The 20,084-nt window shown below is 41.9% G+C and overlaps 1 protein-coding gene across 13 annotated transcripts in view; it reads left to right on the forward strand.

The window, feature by feature from the left end:
• Positions 1-20,084, forward strand: part of CPVL (carboxypeptidase vitellogenic like) — a 213,704-nt gene that overhangs the window by 71,290 nt on the left and 122,330 nt on the right. For 12 of the 13 annotated variants that reach the window (XM_023225954.1, XM_023225953.1, XM_031936027.1 and 9 more), the window contains 2 exons: positions 3,631-3,809; positions 11,189-11,307. In XM_023225954.1, the coding sequence (XP_023081722.1) occupies positions 3,641-3,809; positions 11,189-11,307 (288 nt within the window). In that variant the 5' untranslated portion in view covers positions 3,631-3,640. The remainder of the gene's footprint in view (positions 1-3,630; positions 3,810-11,188; positions 11,308-20,084) is intronic. The other variant, XM_031936033.1, reaches the window with a different exon arrangement.

Below are 20,084 nucleotides of genomic sequence, written 5' to 3' on the forward strand. Positions count from 1 at the left end.
TATTATATTTTTCAAAACATTCTTAGTAGAATCATCTTAAATGCTGTATGTATAATAATTTTATCTTTTTGGTGTATAGTAACTTACTTATCTGATGTCTTATTGTTGGAAATTTTATTTATTGACAATTTTTATTATTCTAAAGAACACTGTGGATAAATAGCTTTATAGATTGGACACATGGTTTTCAACAGTAATATTTAAGGTTTAGTGAGACAGTTTTAACAAATGATATACTTTTGACCTTTAGATTCTTTGATTCTGTCAATATTGTATTGTGTTTACCTAGATTTTGTTCTGTTTCTAAACATTTATTAAGAAGAACATTTTGTTGGAATTCTTCAATATGATATGTTTCAACTGGAAATAGCACCACTGTTTTCATATTATTTCAAGTAGGTATGATAAAGTGTAGGGTTAACAGTTTTCTTTTTCAACTTTCTGTGGGAGATATCTTCTATCTAGTATCAGGTTTCTTGGTTTAGAAATTGCTCAATAAATGTTGTTCAATAAATAAAAAGATTCATGCTAATTTAGGATAAGCAAAAACACATGAGAGGGTGTTTAAAAAACCCACTTCTCCATTTATGATAATAGCTTTCATTCTCATAAGGAGAGATAACAGCTAAGCACAGTTCAGGAATTCTGACTGTTGAATGAGAACTGTGAAATGAAATATGTCGGTGCTTTAATTCACCTACATGGGAAACTATGACTCAGATAGTTATTTGATTAAATGTTAATGAGATCTACTAAATTGACCCAGTTCTTACTTTTATGTTTTAGATTTATATCAATTAAAACAGGACCAGTTTTACCTCTTTTCATTCTTTAACATCTTTGAGTCAACATCTGCTTACAAGGGAAGTGCTGTAACTACCCTGGTTATTTAAATATTAATGGCTTCCATTAAAGGGGGCTGGGGATTGGCAGCAGGAATATTGAGAAATTAGATAGCATGATTGGTTTCTTGTTTCTGTCCCCAGGAAAAACAAAAAACAAAAAACAAAAACCTCCTACTGGAAGAGCTTCTTCCATTATTTTTTTAATATTGCATATATATATATATTTTTTTTTTCTGAACCAGTTAGAGAGTAAGATTGTTGATTTCAGACATCCCTTGAAAGTAGCTATGCTATAAAAGCATCAGTGTAAACAAGTTCACATAATTTTAAAAAATGTTTTAACATTGCCATAGAGGTCATTACCCTGGGGCTTCTTGGGAACCTAATTTCAGTTCCTAAATTCATTTTGTTCTTTATTATAGTCAGTAATAGGCAAAAGCATTTTTTAGCTCCATACTGGATTTGGTTGACCTTATTTACATTAAGTGTGGAGAATTCTAGTAAGTTAACCCTGAGAGACATGACAGGGTTATATATTCAATCATGTGATAATTATAAACCTTTATCTTACTGGGGAAATGTGCCTGAAAAGCTTTTAAAATTTGCTGTAATCAATATTTTCATGTTATGCCAAATCGGGTTGTAATAAGCATGTGGTTAAAAGATTTTTACACAATTTTGTATTTTTAAGATGTTCTAATGGCTTGGCATTTTAAAGCACTGAACCAAAGCAGGCATTGTATTTGCATAATTATGTATCTCTTTTTGCATCCAGAAATGTGTGTGGAGTACTCATTCATTTTGTGTATTTGATTTAGAATTTACAGCTAAGAACATAGATCATGCTTAAATAGCAGGAGTGCAGAGTCATGTAACGGCCCTGGTGTGCTTGTCGTAATTCCCTACTTTGCAAGGTCAGGATTAGAGTGAGACAAGAGAGGCACTGCCTCAGATGTAAAACTTAATAAAGCGTCAAAAAAAAAACCCTCAAGATCAGTAATATTTTAAGGTAATAGTTAAAAAACTGTATAATACAGAGAAAAATTAATGATAACAAAAATGGTCAACATTTTAGATCAAGAAGAGCTCTGACCCTGCATCCGTACCTCCCTCATTTCTCCCTAGTCCTGGCCTTGAGTGGGGTCAAGTCCTGGTTTCTCTACTTTCATGTCCTTGCATGAGACACTCTTTTGATTCAAGTTTTCCTTATCTGAATTTGGTGATAATAATCCTCACTCTCCTGGTGACAAGGATTTTTTCCTTGGCCAAATTTTAGTCAGGCTTCTGAATCTTCTGCTTGGCCCATTTGTGCACTTTCTTGTAAAATCCAGTTTTAGCAAAGGACACTGGTAAGTCGTTTTACCAAGAACCACCAGCATCAACATCCGATCACCTCAATGTTTGACCAGGTTTCTCATCCTGCACCATCCCCCAGGTGATGTCTGATCACACTGGCCTGTCTTCAGCGAGAATCCTATTAGGTTTAGCCAGATTCACCTTACCCCAAGGCTTCCTTTGAGTAATTTGCCATCCACTGACCCCCACACTGCTCCTTAGCTATAAATTCCCACTGGCCCGTGCTGCATTTGGAGTTGAGCCCAATCTCTCTCCCTTGCTGCAAGACTCTGTTGACTGCAAGGTCCCTGTGCCTATCATTATCCTAATAAAGTCTTTGTCTCCATGCTTTAACAAATACCATTCATTTTTTTCTAACACTGGTGAAATTAGGAGATTCAAATCAGCTACAAATAAATACATGGGAAAGCCCACTATATGTATAATTTACATATTGATGTACAAGTAAATCATTATACAATTTTATGCCATTACTATTATCATCTCAGATGAATATTCTAAGCAAACATCAGATTTGAAGATCTTTGGAAAGCTTTGTGCTAATGGTTTGGGGCCTAATGTCTTTAATTTACTTATCAGCTAGCAATAAGGAGAGGGACCTAAGGGTAGTTGTAGGACCCCCCTCCCCCTTTCTTTCTTCCTTCCTGTTTTTGTTTTTGTTGTTATTGTTCTTTGATACAAACTGGGGGCTTATAAGAGATAGAGAACATAAGCAGAAATCCATTGCTGCTTTGAAATTTCCCTGCAAGGTGTGCATGGATGCCTAAGGTCTCACCTTTGCTTAAGCTGTTTCCACCCACCCGTGATACCTTTCCCATTTCTCCCGCCTGTCTGAGAACCATTCACCTTTTGTCCACATCCAACTTGGGTAAGGCCTTTCTATGATCTTTCGACCTGAAATGTACTCTCAATCCTCTGCCCTTCTGTGGTGGCATAGTGATTTCTACCACCCCTTTATGGTCAGTTACAGAGTTCTTGTTGTTCTGAGGCTTTATCTAATCCTCCACTGAGTTTACTTTCCAAACTGCATTTTAGAAAATGTCAGTGGTTCACTCCTATAATCCCAGCACTTTGGGAGGCTGAGGTGGGAGGATTGCTTGAGCCCAGGAGGTCAAGGCAGCAGTGAGCCATGATTGTGCTACTGCACTCTAGCTTGAGCAACAGAGCAAGACTCTGTTTAAAAAAAAAAAAAATCAGTAATTTAAAAATTACTGACATTGTAAATCCCTTGAAGAATCTCCCATTAGCCTGTGAATTTAAGGGTGAGCAGGGATTGGGTGTGCTTATTTATGGTGCTATCCAAGGTCCTTGCAGAGGGCCTTTATACACAATAATGTTTTTAAGTAAATAAATGAATTTCTTGCATGTAAAAGGGCCAGGTAAACATTTACTCTTTTGATTCATTTTTGGAATGCTGTTTTTATCCTAGACCCTGAGAGATGGTTGGTGCCATGTGGAAGGTGATTGTTTCGCTGGTCCTGTTGACGCCTGGCCCCTGTGATGGGCTGTTTCGCTCCCTATACAGAAGTGTTTCCATGCCACCTAAGGGAGACTCAGGACAGCCGTTGTTTCTCACCCCTTACATTGAAGCTGGGAAGATCCAAAAAGGTAAGTAAGTTTTATTAAATCAGAGAACGCTGGCATGAATTCAACAGTTTTTCTTTTTTTTTTTTTTTTTTTTTTTGAGACGAAGTCTCACTCTGTTACTAGGCTGGAGGGCAGTGGTGTGATCTCGGCTCACTGCAAGCTCTGCCTCCCGGGTTCAGGCAATTCTCCTGCCTCAGCCTCCCATGTAGCTGGGATTGTAGGCACATGCCACCATGCCCAGCTAAGTTTTGTATTTTTAGTAGAGATGGGGTTTCACTATATTGGCCAGGATGGTCTCGATCTCTTGACCTCATGATTCGCCCACCTCGGCCTCCCAAAGTGCTGGGATTACAGTTGTTAGCCACCACGCCTGGCCAATAGTTTTTCTTAAAACAACCCATAGGATGCAAAATGTACTTCAGTATTTTTACTCAGTTGTTTTATTTCAAATATATATGTTTGTTTATTTGTTTGTTTGAGACAGAGTCTTTCTCTGTCACCCAGGCTGGAGTGCAGTAGTGCATTCTCTGCTCACTGCAACTTCTGCCTCCCGGGCTCAAGTGATTCTCCTGCCTCAGCCTCCCAAGTTGCTGGGATTACAGGTGCCTACCACCACGCCTGTCTAATTTTTTTTTTTTTTTTTTTTTTGAGACGGAGTCTCGCTCTGTCACCCAGGCTGGAGTGCAGTGGCCTGATCTCAGCTCACTGCAAGCTCTGTCTCCCGGGTTTACGCCATTCTCCTGCCTCAGCCTCCCGAGTAGCTGGGACTACAGACGCCCGCCACCTCGCCCGGCTAGTTTTTTGTATTTTTTAGTACAGACGGGGTTTCACCTTGTTAGCCAGGATGGTCTCGATCTCCTGACCTGGTGATCCGCCCGTCTCGGCCTCCCAAAGTGCTGGGATTACAGGCTTGAGCCACCGCGCCCGACCCTAATTTTTGTATTTTTAGTAGAGACGGGATTTCACCATGTTGGCCAGGCTAGTTTTGAACTCCTAACCTTTGGTGATCCGCCCTCCTCAGCCTTCAGAAGTGCTGGGATTACAGGCATGAGCCACCGCACCTGGCCTATTTCAAATATTAATGACTTGATGTCATATGTTATCTAAGTTTTTAGCTAAAATGAGAATTAGCCAGGGCTGAATTACCTGTGTGGTTGAGTTGCAGCATTTTATTTATAAGAGTAGTAGAGTGCCTGTCCCGCAGTGAGCACTTAATGCTAATACTATCCTTAAAACTTACCACAAGTCAATCACTGGTTCCAAGCTTTCTGCATGAACTTATTTAAACATGTCAGCATCCCAGGGAGTTGGACCCATTTTATACATGTGAAACCAACACAGAGATTGAACTACTAGCCAGAGTTCACGCAGATACCAGCTGGTGTGTAGGCTTCATACTCAGACAGCCTCACTGCAGCCTCCCTGCTGTGCCCCCTTATCCAGCAAGTCTAGGCCTTAGTCTTCTCATTAAGATAAGATGGAGATTTAACAACTTGCCCAACTTGCAGAGATATTATGAAAATCCAACGAGATAAGGCACATGAAATTTTTTTGTACTCTATAAATTGTTCTCCAAATATGAGTGTTTGCAAATGGCTTTATTTAGAGATTGTAGGTTTTCCTATTATTATTACTAATAGGAAAATATATATCACTTAGTGTTATCAGAGACTAAAATTTATAACCTGCATCTGCTCTTTTTTTTTTTTTTGGAGATGGAATCTTGCTCTGTTGCCAGGCTGGAGTGCAGTGGTGCAGCCTCGGCTCACTGCACCCTCCGCCTCCTGGGTTCAAGCAATTCTCTTGCCTCAGCCTCCTGAGTAGCTGGAATTACAGGCGTGCGCTACCACGCTCGGCTAATTTTTATATTTTTAGTAGAGATGGGGTTTCGCCTTGTTGGCCAAGCTTGTCTCGAACTCCTAACCTCAAGTCATCCACCTGCCTCGGCCTCCCAAAATGCTGGGATTATAGGTGTGAGCCACTGCCTCTGGCCCTGTATCTGCTCTTAATGCTTCTTTGTGCTTAATCACTGTGCGGGTAAATGATTTCAACTTTCTGGACTTCAGTAGGTTCCTGAGCTATAAAATAGTAGACAGGTAGCTCTTCTGATGAGCTGTTTGCAAAAAGCAGCAGAGAAATGGCGTAGTGGCTGGAGGGAGCACTGGGGTCCAGGAAGGGTCTTCAACAGAATAGGAGAGAATGTTTGTTTGCTGATGGAAATGATGAGTGGGGAGTTGGTTTGGTTTGGGGAACCATTGTTGGAGACTGTGTTTAAGAAGGTGAGAGACAGGGATCTGGCACACAGGAGCCCCAAGTTTGTCGCTTGTCACAGGTGGAAAGGCAGAGATGGTGCCTGTGAAGCTGGCAGCTTGGCAGATGTGATGGGAATGAAGAAGAACACTGGAAATTTTACACAAATGATCATTTTAAAGATCAAAAGCAAATCTAAATACTCTACAAAGAAGTTTAAAATAGAGCAAATTTTATTCATTCGAAGTATTCTCACAGCCAATAGGATGTCATTGTTTTTGGTTTTTGTTTTACACGAAGACATTCTTATATTTCAAGGGTATGTGTAAGTGCTGTTCATATGTCTTTTTCTGAAATACACATTGGCTTCAAGTTTCACCATCTCTTTTCTAAGGAAAGATGAAAAACTTTGATAATGTGTTTAGTGTATTTTAAAAAGGACTGATTTTTACCTCACATAGAGAAGTCATGGGAAGATGGCTGCCCCACTGTATGGGCTGATACTATTAAGATGCGTGTGAAGAGGCAAAGTATCATTGACTCAAACCCTCCAAATTGGATTACATGCATGTATTTCAGCTTCCTCAACAAGTGAATTCTGATGGCTTAGATTTATGTTCATTAACAGTAAATCAAATAAAGCATTTATTGTAGGGTTGAAAAGGAGTTAAGTAATTGTTATAACCAAATTCTACCAATCCACATATGAGGAAATTGAGACTGAAATACTTTACCCGAGTTGCCCAACGGGATGTGTGCAATAGAGTTGGGTAGCAGAGATGGGTTTAGGACCCAAATCTTCTGACTTCTACTCTGTGATTTGCCTACTATAATTTAGTTCTGTTTGTTTCATAAGCTTCTAAAGTGTTCTTCTAAAGTGACCGGATGCATACACACAAAACAATTAAGGAATTGGGTAGTGCATACTAACATACTAAAGTATTACATTTGAAGTGAGTGCACTGGAGATTCGGAGAAGGAACCTATGCCTGTCGGTTGGCATAATCTAGGGAGAAAATACTAGAGCTGTAGTAGTTGTAGTAAAAATAGTAAGTAGCTAACATTTAGTCATTATATCCCTACTACCTAGCATAGTACCTATACATGTATGTATAAATATGTATGGAATTTAAATTTGGGTACCAACCATGTGCCAGGCATTGTGCTTTACATCCATTAGCTCATTTAGTTCTCAGAGCAGCCCTAATGAAAAATCCATAAGCATTGTTCCCATTTTACAAATGAGAACACTGAGGCCCAGAGAAATCAAATATCTTGCCTAGGGCCATAAAACTAGTAAGTGGCAGAGCTGGAATTAAAACCTGTATTGGCTAACCCCAGGGCCCGTGGTATGAACCACTATGCTGTATGAGCAGCTCTGAATTAAACCCTATACTGGCCAACCCCGGAGCCCATGATATGAACCACTATGCTGTACGATCAGCTGTGGACTTCAGAGTGTTGGGTAAGATTTATGTAAATAGCGAAAGGTCTGTGCATACCAAGGAGAGAAGCAGCTTAAACAAAGGCATTAAGTGAAAGTGACCATGGTGTATCTGTATCATACATCTGGTGGAACCAAGTAAAAGGAATACAGAGAAATCCATCTGAGAGACTGTTGACATCCCTTCTGTTCCTGTCTTTCTTGCCTATAAGTATTCCTCAGTTATGGGTACTGGTAGCAGCCGAGAAAGATTCCAAGGGAAGTAGTTTTATCTTCCACCCTCTATGTCAAGATTGGTAGATCTTCATCTGATGATTGACAACATTTAAAATAGTAAATCTGTGTATAATATCACTTCCTGAAGTTACGCTACACAGTCAGATTCTTTGAACAGAATTTTAAGTGGCTGATTCAAAATCTGTTACATCTGGGTATTCAAATGTAGCCCTGACAACATAATTAAGGATAATTTTATTCATCCGCTTTGCTGAAAGTTCAGGAAGCTCTGGACAGATGGTCAACTCACTCCCCTAAATCCCTTTTGTTTATGCAGTCTGTCAAAACCCTAGGAATGTGAGTCTTATTATTGCAATGGAACATTTTCGAGATAAACAGTAGCTCACAAAAAAAACAAGGGAAATTTTTATTTTTTAAATCCCCAATTAACTGGCTTAGTTTTGTGTAATTGTAATTGCATGTTTACTTTCTCTGAAGCTAGAATAAATCTTTACTCCCTGAAACAAATTGAATGTAGGAAACACATTTTAGCTTGTTTATAAACACTGCATTTTCACACTTTAAATACTATTTTACTACTAGGTCCTAATTTATCGTTACTTATGATCTGGTATTGTGTGTCCACACCGCTGATAACTTGAGTGTTTGTGAATCTGATATGCATGCTGATTAGCTGGTTCAAGCCCTTTGTTGGTCACACTCCAATGTTTTTGAAAGTGTTAATATCACAAACACTGGTAGCAGCAGTAAAAAACAAGGAGGAAGTAAAATCACTTCAAAGAGAACCTTTTCCTTTTTAAAACTGTTCTAAACATTTGGATTGTGAGTCATGGTGCCAGAAAGATAGAAACCCCTCCACCTTGGGAGTTTGTTTTCCACATTACATTAATAGGATGCACAGGACATTTGAAAATATAAAAAGTCATTTTAGTTGATGACATTTTTTATTATTTTACTGGGATTTAGTTAGTGGAAATTTAAAATTTGAAACAGAGCAAAACTTTTTTTATGGGCTAGAGAAAAGTTCTAAATTTCTTTAGATCTCTTAACAAGGTCTGCCTTAGGTTTTTATAGAAATGAGCTAGTCTTAGTGCATTGTCAGTGGGGCTTGTTTTAGTTCATTCGTTGACTCGTTCATCCATTCATTTGTTAACATTCATTCATTAAAATATTTATTGAATGTCTTAGGTGTGTAAATCAGCATGCCAAGTCCCAAAGTATGCAAAGTTAAATAAGACAAACTCCCCACTTCCCAACCTCCGGACCTAGGAGGAAAGGTCTGAAATATACTCAAGTACAAGGTAGCAGAGAAGCTACTTTGGCATCCTTGGGAAGGGAGGGATGAGTGAACATCTGAATCATTTGAGAGCAGTCCGTGGACCCTGTGGGGTGCTGATCTTGGGAGAGATAGATTGATTTAATCATCCTCTCCTCTGTTCCATTCCCTCCCAGCTCCTTTCTATTATATATTTTCTCTTTTTCTCATTATACTTTGACCTTTCTCATTTTTTTCTGTCTTCTTTCTCAAATCCTCTTCTTCCCATTTACCTCTCTGCAGTCCACATCTCACTCATTTCCGATCCACAGTTTTTACTTCTCTCCTCTCCTTTTTTTGGGGGAGTGGGGAGGGGGGTAGTATCTCCGTTTGCTTTTGAGAAGATTAATAGTTTTGCTAAAAATATTTCAAAAGCATTTTAAAGGCTGCCCAGCCCTGGAGGGTGATCTTTCTGTGGGCTAATTAAGAGTGGAAGTGAAGAAGGGGAGAAGAAAAAAGACAGATGGTGGGAAGAGTGGGAGGGGAGGAGCGCAAAAACTACTTTCCCCTAACACCTCCCTTTTCTTTCTCATAAGATCCACCCCTCTGTCTCTTTTTCTTTGCCTTTTTTTCTGATGGAGGAGGGATAGACCTCACTGGGAACAGAATGGGAAGACCTACAGAGGTTGCATTAAGCAAACTTCCCTGAGAGCACCAGGCTGAGCCAGAAAAGGGAAATTCTTCTAGACTTCACTTGGAGTGGCCAAAGGCTAATTATAACTTTTGCTTCCGATTGACTGAACCCTTATTTTATATGTAGTGCTAGGCTAAGGGTTCGTATGCATTTTTGTTTTTTGATCCTCACAGAAAGCCCGGGGTAGCAGAATCAGTATTTATATTTTGCATAAAAGGAAAGAGGCTCAGAGAGATGGAACAACTTGCTGGGGAGTCCTAATCTAGTTAGGATTCCAAACCCAGGTCTGTCAGGCTAGGAAACCCATACTCTCCTATTGTGTTGGCCTAACAGGACCCTCAAGGACCACCTATTGAGACATTTCCTTTGTCCCCACGACCTCCTCTGCTGAGAGGTGCTCCCTGTTCCTAATCAGCAGGTGCATTTCACAGATAGCAACAGTAATTCTGCTCCCCACCTGCCAGCTTCTTTCTATAGGTTTTACATGTGGGGCTCTTTTAATCCAGGTGGCCCACGGGCAGTCCATCTTCCACAGAGGAGAAACTGAAGTACAGGGAGGTTAAATACCTGTACAGAGGGCCACCAGCTGGTCAATAGGAGGGCTAGGATCAGCAAAGGAACCGTGTGGTCTAGATGAGAGGTTTTCCTTTTGAGAGGCATGCCTATATATATGTTTGTGTTTGAGACAGGGTCTTGCTGTGTCATCCAGGCTGGAGTACAGTGGCATGATCACTTGACCTCCTGGGCTCAAGTGATCCTCCCACCTCAGCTTCCCGAGTTGCTGGGACTACAAGCACTGCCACCATGCTCGGCTAAGAGGCATGCCTCTTTTAAAAGAGGAACTAGTGGTCCCAAAACAGCAGTGTGCTGGTAAAAGTTTAGCAACCAGCCCTTGGAGTCAGGACCCTGACTTATAGCATCTGTTCCCTTGAGTGTAAATATTGTCACCTTGGCTTATTTTATCCTATCAATGTTGTCTCTAAATGCTGAGCTGGGAAGAGATGCTAACAATTAGTCCTCCAGAGCCTTTTTGCCTTCATGAAAACAAGATCGTGAAGGACACAGGCCTCCTTGGGGTGAGGCCGAGAGCTGCTTCACCACATTGTTACTCTTGCACCCCACTGTTTCAGGTCAGTTTACTTTATCCTGCTCCTTTCCATGTGGCCCAGGGTGAACACCTTGGTTTATGCAAGGTGTGATGATAGGAGATTTTGTTTTCTTCTTTTTAAAAGAACTTTAAAAAAAAAACCCTTATCACAACTTATAAAATATATTTGGGCACCCCTCCCCAAAGACTTAAAACTTTCACATATCCTTGGCTAAATTGTGAATGTGGACTCTGTGGGATTGGCCAGGGGCCGGCTGGAATTTGTTGAAGGAACTGCCTTTCATACCAATCCCCTTTTAGCTTATCTAATCACTCCATTTCATCCAGACTGAGATAGATGGCTCACATTTTTGTTGTTGTTATTGTTGTTTGCTGTAATCCTTGGGTAAATTTTTTTTTTCCCTCCCACTAGGAAAAGAATTGAGTTTGGTCAGTCCTTTCCTAGGACTGAATGTGAAGAGTTTTACCGGCTTCCTCACCGTGAATGAGACTTACAACAGCAACCTCTTCTTCTGGTTCTTCCCGGCTCAGGTAGACGCCCAACAGAAAGAACACCAGTGTTCAAGAGCTGCCTTGCCGTTTGAGGGTAGAAATGTTAGCCTACTGACCTACAAGTCTTTAAAAAAAATCTTGTAGATGTTTACTAAAAATAAGATTTTTTTTTTTTTTCTCAAAATAAGCAAATCGGCAAGGTGTTCCTATTTATGGACAGGAAACAAATGTTTTTGGCGGGAGTGGGAAGTGTCTAGCTTCTAAATTTCTTGCAGCCTCATTTGGAGTGTTAATACTACCGCCTTCTTCCTGCCACATATCGGTTTGTCGTATTTTTGTTCTAAAAATACTTAGGTCAGAAATGGGTGGGGGGTGCCCAAGGAGGATAAGAAGTAGGGAGATTTCTGAAGTTAACAGGTAATGCATGGCAAAGTATATTTATATCTAGTCAGCCATGGTCTTGTATGACTGCCCTGTCTGTGGACTCCTTCATGCACTCAATATCCACTTATTGAGCATATTCTGTGCTGTGGGGCCACAGAGGAGACAGAACTGAACTCAGACACTCAGAAAAAGAGTAGGAAGATTGCTGATATAGGAAGGCTTCTGGCAGGAAAGGCCATCACTTTTCCAAGTCTTTATAGACAGAGGTAGGTATGCTTTTCTACTTCACCAATCCTATGTAGTTCACCTCTAAATCATGCCTTTCTTCTGTATGAACAAGACACTTTTAGCTTAGGGGTGCTGTTGCGGATATTGGTAGAAGTGCTGAGATGCATAAACAAATCTTATTCCACTGCAGAGTGATTTTCTATTTTCATCCTCTAAATTGGATTTGTTTTAGAGGCTAGAGAAAGCAAAGAAAAAGCTATCCCTATGGAGGATGTTGTTTATATTTGCATTGATTTGCATATAGCTGGGTTGCATCTATAGTAACTGAGTAAATTGCTTAATCCAGGGTTGTTTTCAAGTTACATTGTTTCTCTTGGTTACTATTGAATTATATTTTCTTGACTTTTCTTTCCTGCTTTCTCAACTACATGGCCTCTTGACATAGTTCACCCCAAAGCAGCCTGTGGTGGGGTGTGGTCAGGTTGGGGCATGTCAGAAATGGTGAAGAATTCCAGATCCTTTGTGGTTGGGCTCACAGTAGCCGTCAGCCTGTCGTCTTCTCTAGAAGGCTTTCTTGGACCCTAGAGAGGGCTTCTTATTTCTTCGTCATTGTTCCTGCCGAGTGAGGCAAGCGAGATGCCTAGAGCGTACAATGTAAGGAGACACTCACCCCGAGGGTCATACAAGTGCAAGGTCAGCACTGGAGCCTGAGCACCCTCCAGTCTCTTGCTGGTGCCTCCCATGGGTAGAGCCCAACTGGGAGCCAGGTGGAGTCAGGTAGTTTAGCCCATAGAGGTCTGCCTAACAGGGCACAGAGCGGGATGGAGGAGGGTGGATAATGGGCCTTCAGTCTCTTAAACTTTATGCCTTGCAGAAACATTCTGTGTGTGTGCATTTTTTATATCATATCTATTGATGCCATTGAATGCAGTCATTTATCTGCAGTAACCTGTTTATATTAGTTTTCTCTTGCTGCTATAACAAATTGCCACAAACTTAGTGTCTTAAAACAACGCACATTTTATTTCACAATTCTGCAGGTCAGAAGTCTGACATGAGTCTCCCTGGGCTGAAATCCAGGACCAGTAGGGTTGTGGTACTTCTGGAGGCTCTAAGGGAGAATCTCTTTTCTTGCCTCTTGCAGTATCTAGAGGCTGTTCACGTTCCTTGGCTCATGGTTCCTTTCTCCAGCTTCAAAGCCTACAAAGGCAGCCTGAATCCTTCTCACATCACATAATCTCCATGGTCATGTTTCCTTCTCTGACTCTTGTCTTCTACCTCTGTCTTCTAAAAGGACTCTTAGGATGACATTTGGGCCACCTGGATAATCCAGGATAGTCTCCCCATTTTAAGGCCAGTTGATTAGCAACTTTAATTCCATCTGCAACCTGAATTCTCTTTTGCCCTGTAACCTAACATATTCTAGGAATTAAGACACAAACGTCATTAGGCAGTTGTTATTATGTGCAAAATGGATACTTGAAAATTTGCCTAGATTATTGAGTCTCAATATGTTTTATCTCAGGGATTCTCACATGTTATCGCATACAAGAATTCTCTGACTTCCCCCAGAGATTCTGACTTGTAAATTGGCAGAGGCCAGCAGGTTGCAGAATTACCAAGTGAACCATGCTCTGTGAAGTGACCAACACACCTTTTACCAGAAAGAAATGCCTAGAGCAGCCAAACCCAGACAAAGGTGATGTGTTGCCCATGTTGAGGGTTGAAATGAGGGGAGTGAAGAGACCAATGCAGCCTGTGGAGGTTGGCTTCCCTAATCCAGCTTGCGGATTGTCTAAGACCTGTTAGCACTGCTTCCCCACTCTCGTCCTCCTCCCCCACTCTAGCTGGAAAACCCCAATTCCTTACTTTCCCTTCTGCTTTGTTACTTGTTTATGACACCAGTCAGTTCCTCATTACCCTCTGAATGTTGTCTTCTTTGGTAATGATCCAGATTTGTAAAAACAGGAACTAAGGGTAAGAGAAGAGATCAGATGGAAACAAAGCAAAAACCCAGTTTTTTTCTTTCTCAGGTTGCCTCTGGTCAGGTGAACAGCTGTGTCTAGAATGTAGGTGGTGCTTTGGCACCATAAACCTGTTCAGGGAAAGGAGTTTAGTTTGCATGCTCTACTGGTTGCCAGATTGAGGTCTGAAAACCCCCTTCATTAAACAATGACTGGACTGCTGGTTTTCACTTTTTCCTCTTAATTAAATGAAAACCTAGCTGTGCATCCCATGACCAGGTTATGTTCGAGTCCAGAACTGTAGCCACAAATACAACCTAAGATGATCCCGGGAGACACAACGGGAAAGAATGCCTTTAAGTACATGGTGTTCTAGTGAAAGCGATAGATGAAGCTTCAGGAGAAGAAGGGCAGAGATGAAAAAACAGTACCCACAGATGGGTACCACCATGTGGCAGCCAAGATAGACTGTTCCAAGACCTCTTACCAGGAAGCCCACATGCAGAGCCAGATAGCTGAGGCTTCTGGCTATAAATTATGGAGTCACACCAGTTTGGGTGAAGGAGATAAAGCAGGTGTGACAAGAAGAAGCAGTGGTCACTGAGACACGAGGAGTCCTTTACATTTGGCAGAGATATTAGTTCATTGTCTATCATAGGGAAGCAGCTGATACTGTCACCAGGAGAGAAATGACCCCTTTAAAAAACTGAAGGTAGAGAAAATAAGAGATCCAGGAAGGATGCCACACTTGTCATATCCTCCGAGTATTTTTTGGGGGGATGCTGTTTCTCAAATTAGTTTTGTTTTCCTGTTATTGCTCTGAGACTGCCCTGTTATTGTATACAAATCAGAACAGAATAAATTCCAGAACTTGAAATTGGTATGCAGTGGGAATACAACCTGCAAGAGAAAGGAGTAGGCATTTTGTATGGTATAAAAAGTATAAGGAAACTAGCAGAAATGTAGCAGTTATAGCTGCTGGTAATTGAACACTGACTATGTGCTAGGCACTGTGCATTTTCTAATCTAATCCTTACCTGAACCCCATGAGGAAGGAATTGTTATCCTCATTTTATAGATGAAGAGATTAAATAATCAGCCCGAAGTTACTCAACTAGAAATTGGCAGAACTGGGATATAAAATTAGGCCTCTGATGTGGAAATCCGTGATCTTGGCCGTCATGTGTTAGATCCAGAGAAAACGAGCCGTGGAAGGCACTTGAGTATAGTGGCTGAAAGTACAGTCTCTTCAGTAAGTCAGGCTTGGATAGAAATATTGGCTTCACTACTTATGCTAAAGGTGACCTTGGGGACATTTCTTAGTGTCTCTGAGCACTGGTTTCCTCATTTTAAAATGGGGATCAGAATACCTACTTGGCAATGGTTTTGAGACAGAAGAGATAATAGGGGAAAGCATTAGAGTGGTACCTAAAACGTGGTAACTATAGTTGCTATTGTCATTATTTCGTTATGATTATGATTATTATGGTTATTATTACTTTTTAAATTATTAATGCAAATAACGTTAAGAACTAAACCAGTCACAATTTGAGAGGTTAAAGATGACAGCAAATAGAGGGAAATTCTAAATTAGAAGAACCTGAACCCCAGCCATCACGGTGGATTAATTGCTACCAGGTCAGGAAATTACTAAGTGAAACTGGGATTTTTTGCACTGAAGAAGATAAAAAAGACATAGAGATTATTACTCTTTAAAGTCAGCATCCTTCTCATTGGAAAAAAAAAATTGCTAGTATTGGACTTTATCTTATAGATATAGGAACATAGATAATTCATTGGACACATTTAGCCAAAACCTGCAGATCAGTTACCTCAAATGTCATGGAGCCAAAACCTGGGGCATTTAGAGTCAGGCCTAGACCCCTTTACAGAGGACCCCACCTTGATCCTCAGGCCAAGAGGAAAGGCCCAGATTCCTGGATTTGAGAATCTAGTGTCTGTGAAAGATCAGGATCATGTTGGTGAGGCCCGTGAGGTGCCGGGGCAACCTGCGAGAAGGACTCCCTCTCAGGATCCTACAGGCTGGGCCCTGCTGAATCAGATACTAGGATGATCAGATAGCACAATACCCTTGAATCAGCAGTCAATTGGAGGGAAAATGAACCACTCTGATGCTCCTGGTCCAAAACAAAAGGTGTTCTCTCTGGCAGTAGAAGAGCATGTCCCAAAGGTGCCTGGAAGCCAAGAGAACAGCCTGTCCTCCGGGTTAAGGCATGGAATCAGGCCCCACCATACTTCAGCATGGTGCCATGTACACTCCCTCATCTGCACATCTGAACTTCTCCAGTAACACAGTTAATGTGGAAGAGGACAGGAATCCCCAAATGTGCTACCGCTCATCAGAAATACCTGGGGAGCTTTGGAAATGTGATAGATCTCCCAGCTCATTGTCTAGCTGCACCCAGCATAGATTCTGATTCTGCAGATCTGGAGAGGGCCCAGGGATCAGTGTTTGCAATGTGCTCCACAGCGGCCCCAGTGCAGCGAGTCAATGGGCTGGAATTTGGGAAGAGAGAACTAGAGGTTTGGATACAGGGATTCTAATTCCAAGTCTGCGATTCCCGGCTGTATAACTTGGGAGATGGCGTTCGTATTCTCTGGGCCTCAGTCCTCTCATATAGAAATGAAGATGTTAAACCTATTGCATTGCTAAGGCTCCATCCCAGCATTACATTCTATGGTTCTATAGTTAAGTATAAAAACATCCAAAAACTCCAAATCAGGATGTGGATTGAATGAAGGAGCCCTTGAACGTGTGGCCTGTGTGGTAGCCAGCCTTCAGGCTAGTCCCCAGTGCTCTTCACCTCTTGGCATATGTGCCCTTGGGCAGTCCCCTCCACTACTGAATCAAGGCTGGCTTTGTGACCAACACGCTAGCAGAAATGATGGTGTTTGACTTCCATGGCTACATTATAAAGGGCAATGTTACTTGTGCCTTGGTCTCTTGAATCCCTCATTCTGAGGAAAGGATGCCGTATTGGGAGGACACTCAAGCAGCCACATGGCTGAGCCTCTGTGGAGAGGAAGTGAGGCCTCCACCCTCCAGTGGGTACCAACCTTGGAAGAGGTTCATCTAGTACCAGTCAGGCCTTCTGATGACTGCAGCTGTGGCTGATTCCTTGACCACAGTTTCATGAGAGACCCTGAGCCAGAACTGCCCAGCCAGACACCCTCAAATTTCTGACCCACAGGAATCCCAAGAGATAAAAAATTATTATTGTTGTCTTAAGCCATTAAGTTTGGAGAGATGTTGTGTCGCATTAGATAACTAATATAGCTTCTTGTCTTGTACTTTTTAGGCTGTGGCTGTGATATCTTGTGACAACTAGCATATACTCCCTAACCTGGGGGAAGGATGAGGACATAAGGAGTGGGGATTACTATGCCAGCTTCTTTCAATTTTTGGTTGTTTTTTTTTTTTTTTTTTTTTTTTTTGCCTCTCAGCTCCAATTCTACCCTCTTCCCTGTTCTGCCATAATAGAGCTCTCAGCATTTCTCCTATGCAGCAAGCACAATATTAAGCTTGGTCAGTAGAGGGTGCTGGAGAGACACTGCAGGAGGAATTTGGCTTCTCTTTCTGTTTCTATGTCCTGCCTTTCGCTTTTTCTTGGCCCACTGCCTAGTCTGTTAGCAGTGTGTTGAGGTGGAGGGTGGGGACATCCAGTGGCACTCTGCCTTAGCTATGCACCCAGACCACCAAGACTCTTAGCAAGATGATATCCCTGGCTCTGTCCAGGTGATCACCTGGCTGTGGCCTTCCCAGCGTGAACACCATGTACCCTGGGCCTTGCCGGTGAGCAGACCCCCGATAGCCCTGCTCTCTCTGCAGCCCTCTCACTAGCTCAGCCATTTGCGTCCCGGAGGGTTGTTCCCTCGGCCCTCCCAATGTAGACACCGTGCACTCCAGGCTGTGCGCCACCCTTCAGGCGAGCAGGCTCCTAGCCTCCTGAGTCTCTGTGTCCACCTGCCAGTCACAGCCTACCTGTTCCTATTACCCAAGGATGGTTGGCCAGCTTTGGACCAGGGAACCCAGTGAACTTCTCAGATACTCAGAGGGCTGCAACCATACCTTCTCCAACGAGGCCTGGACAGCAGCCTTGGGAAGGGCCTCCTCACCACCATAAGGACCATCTGCAAGCACTCCCCCTAGCCAGGGCATTGTTTGGAGTTCTCTTTATATATGTATGTTTAGTCTCCTGTTATAATGAATACTTCTAGATATTAACATTTCCCTGTTCCTTAGTGGACATAGGAAGCCTACCCAGCATGCCTTTCTTTGGCCAGCACTGAGGGTGTGGCTGTGGGACAGCAGGCCCCTCTGGTGTTTCATCTTCAGTTTTGCCCAGGGGTGTCTGTGATACCCATGGCTGGCTGGGGCCAGAGTAAACACTGGAACTTGTAACAGAATTAAAGGTGAATATTTCCAGGCAAAAAAAAGAAAAATTAAATAAAAAATTAAAATGACTCTGTGGTTTCTGACTTCTGATTGGGCCTTAACTAATGCAGGTACCATTCTAAATCTTTCTCCAGCCCTGAGACACCAAGGGCTGGACATGTGGTCTGACGTAAGAAATGAGTAATAGAAAAGTCTCAGGAGGCAGGGCAGCCAGTCTTTCTGTCTCAGCCCTATTCTGTCTGAGACCGCAGGATTCCCTTATCTGTGCTTCATCCTTCTCCCTTGGCAGATCAACATGCTTTGCTTCTCCAAGCACTCGACCAAGTATGACCAACCTTTCATTTCCAAGTTTACCTTTCCTTGTATCATGTAGCCAACAGAGATTAACTAGCACCCATGGCTGCCACAGTCTGGCTTACATCTTCTTCCTTGGTCCAATCAGCTAAGACTGAAGGTGCTGGGTATTAGCCATAATATAAACATGGCTAGCAGGCTAGCCATGGATGAATGGAGACTCAGTTCTTAGAGAAGAGGACCATTCTTAGAGAAGGTCCTCTTAGAGAAGGGGACATGGATTGAACAGATTTATTAAAATATGTCTCAAAATATATCTAACACACCATACAAATCCACCAGCAATGCAACAAAGATTTGGAGATCACAGATAATTGTCTTCTTCAAACTGATTCTGTTTATCTTCTCTTTGCTATGTACTTAATGGCATCAGAGATGTAGAAGAATAGAGGGTATCAGAGACAAAATAAAAAGACAGTAGCTAAAGGTGATGTTATAGATCACCACCCATAGGTATATTTGAACACTCTGCAGAAACTTTTGCATGCCTGATTTCCTTTGTGGAAGTGAAATAACAGAGACAGAAAGTAGCTAACTTTTGCATCAGGAAGGGAAAGTAAGGTGTCTTCTCCACACCTTCCCACATCCACCCACTTCCCTATTCCTTATGTAGTGTAAGTTTCTGGTAGGGGGCACAAACAGAACAGCCATAACTATCTCATCAAGGAATGAGCCAGGTAGAAAGGTTAGGAAGAAGAAAGTTAGGATTCTAATGGGGTGTAAGCTGGTTCAAATCAATGAGACAAGCCAAAGCTTGATGAGAGTCAGGGGAACTTGGGAATGATGCAAGGAGGCCTCAAAACAAAAAAGGATTTTGAGGCTGGGTGCAGTGGCTCACGCCTATAATCCCAGTACGTTGGGAGGCCAAAGCAGGTGGATCACTTGAGGTCAGAAGTTCGAGATCAGCCTGGCCAACACGGTGAAATCCCGTCTCTAATACAAATACAAAAATTAGCCGGGGGTAGTGGTAGGCGCCGGTAATCCCAGCTACTCCAGAGGCTGAGGCAGGAGAATCGCTTGCACTGGGAAGGTGGAGGTTGCAGTGAGCCAAGTCGTGCCATTGCACTCCAGCCTGGGTAACAAGAGCGAGACTCCATCTCAAAAACAAAAAACAAAAAAGATTTTGAAAAAATTAATTTTCTGTATGATAGTGCCATGTCAGCAAGCATGGTAAAGGAAGATTTAGTGAGTGGTCAACACCAACCACTTGAAATAAAATTTCTTTGAAAAACACGAATGTCTTTAGCAACTTGTGTGTATGTGTTGAGTGTGTGTGTGTAGAGTTAAAATGTTATGTACCTCTTTAACAATTCTAGTCACAAAATGAATTGCTTTAAATAAAAAGCTCTGCCTTGATTAACACCGTTAGTGTAGCAGCTGAAGTATTAGCTGAACTGGGATCTGTATGGCAAAATGGGAGTCCATTTAAATATACTTGTGGGAATTTAAAGACATTTACTTGGGGTACT

Source organism: Piliocolobus tephrosceles, chromosome 8 (assembly GCF_002776525.5).
Source record: "Piliocolobus tephrosceles isolate RC106 chromosome 8, ASM277652v3, whole genome shotgun sequence".
NCBI lineage: Eukaryota > Metazoa > Chordata > Mammalia > Primates > Cercopithecidae > Piliocolobus > Piliocolobus tephrosceles.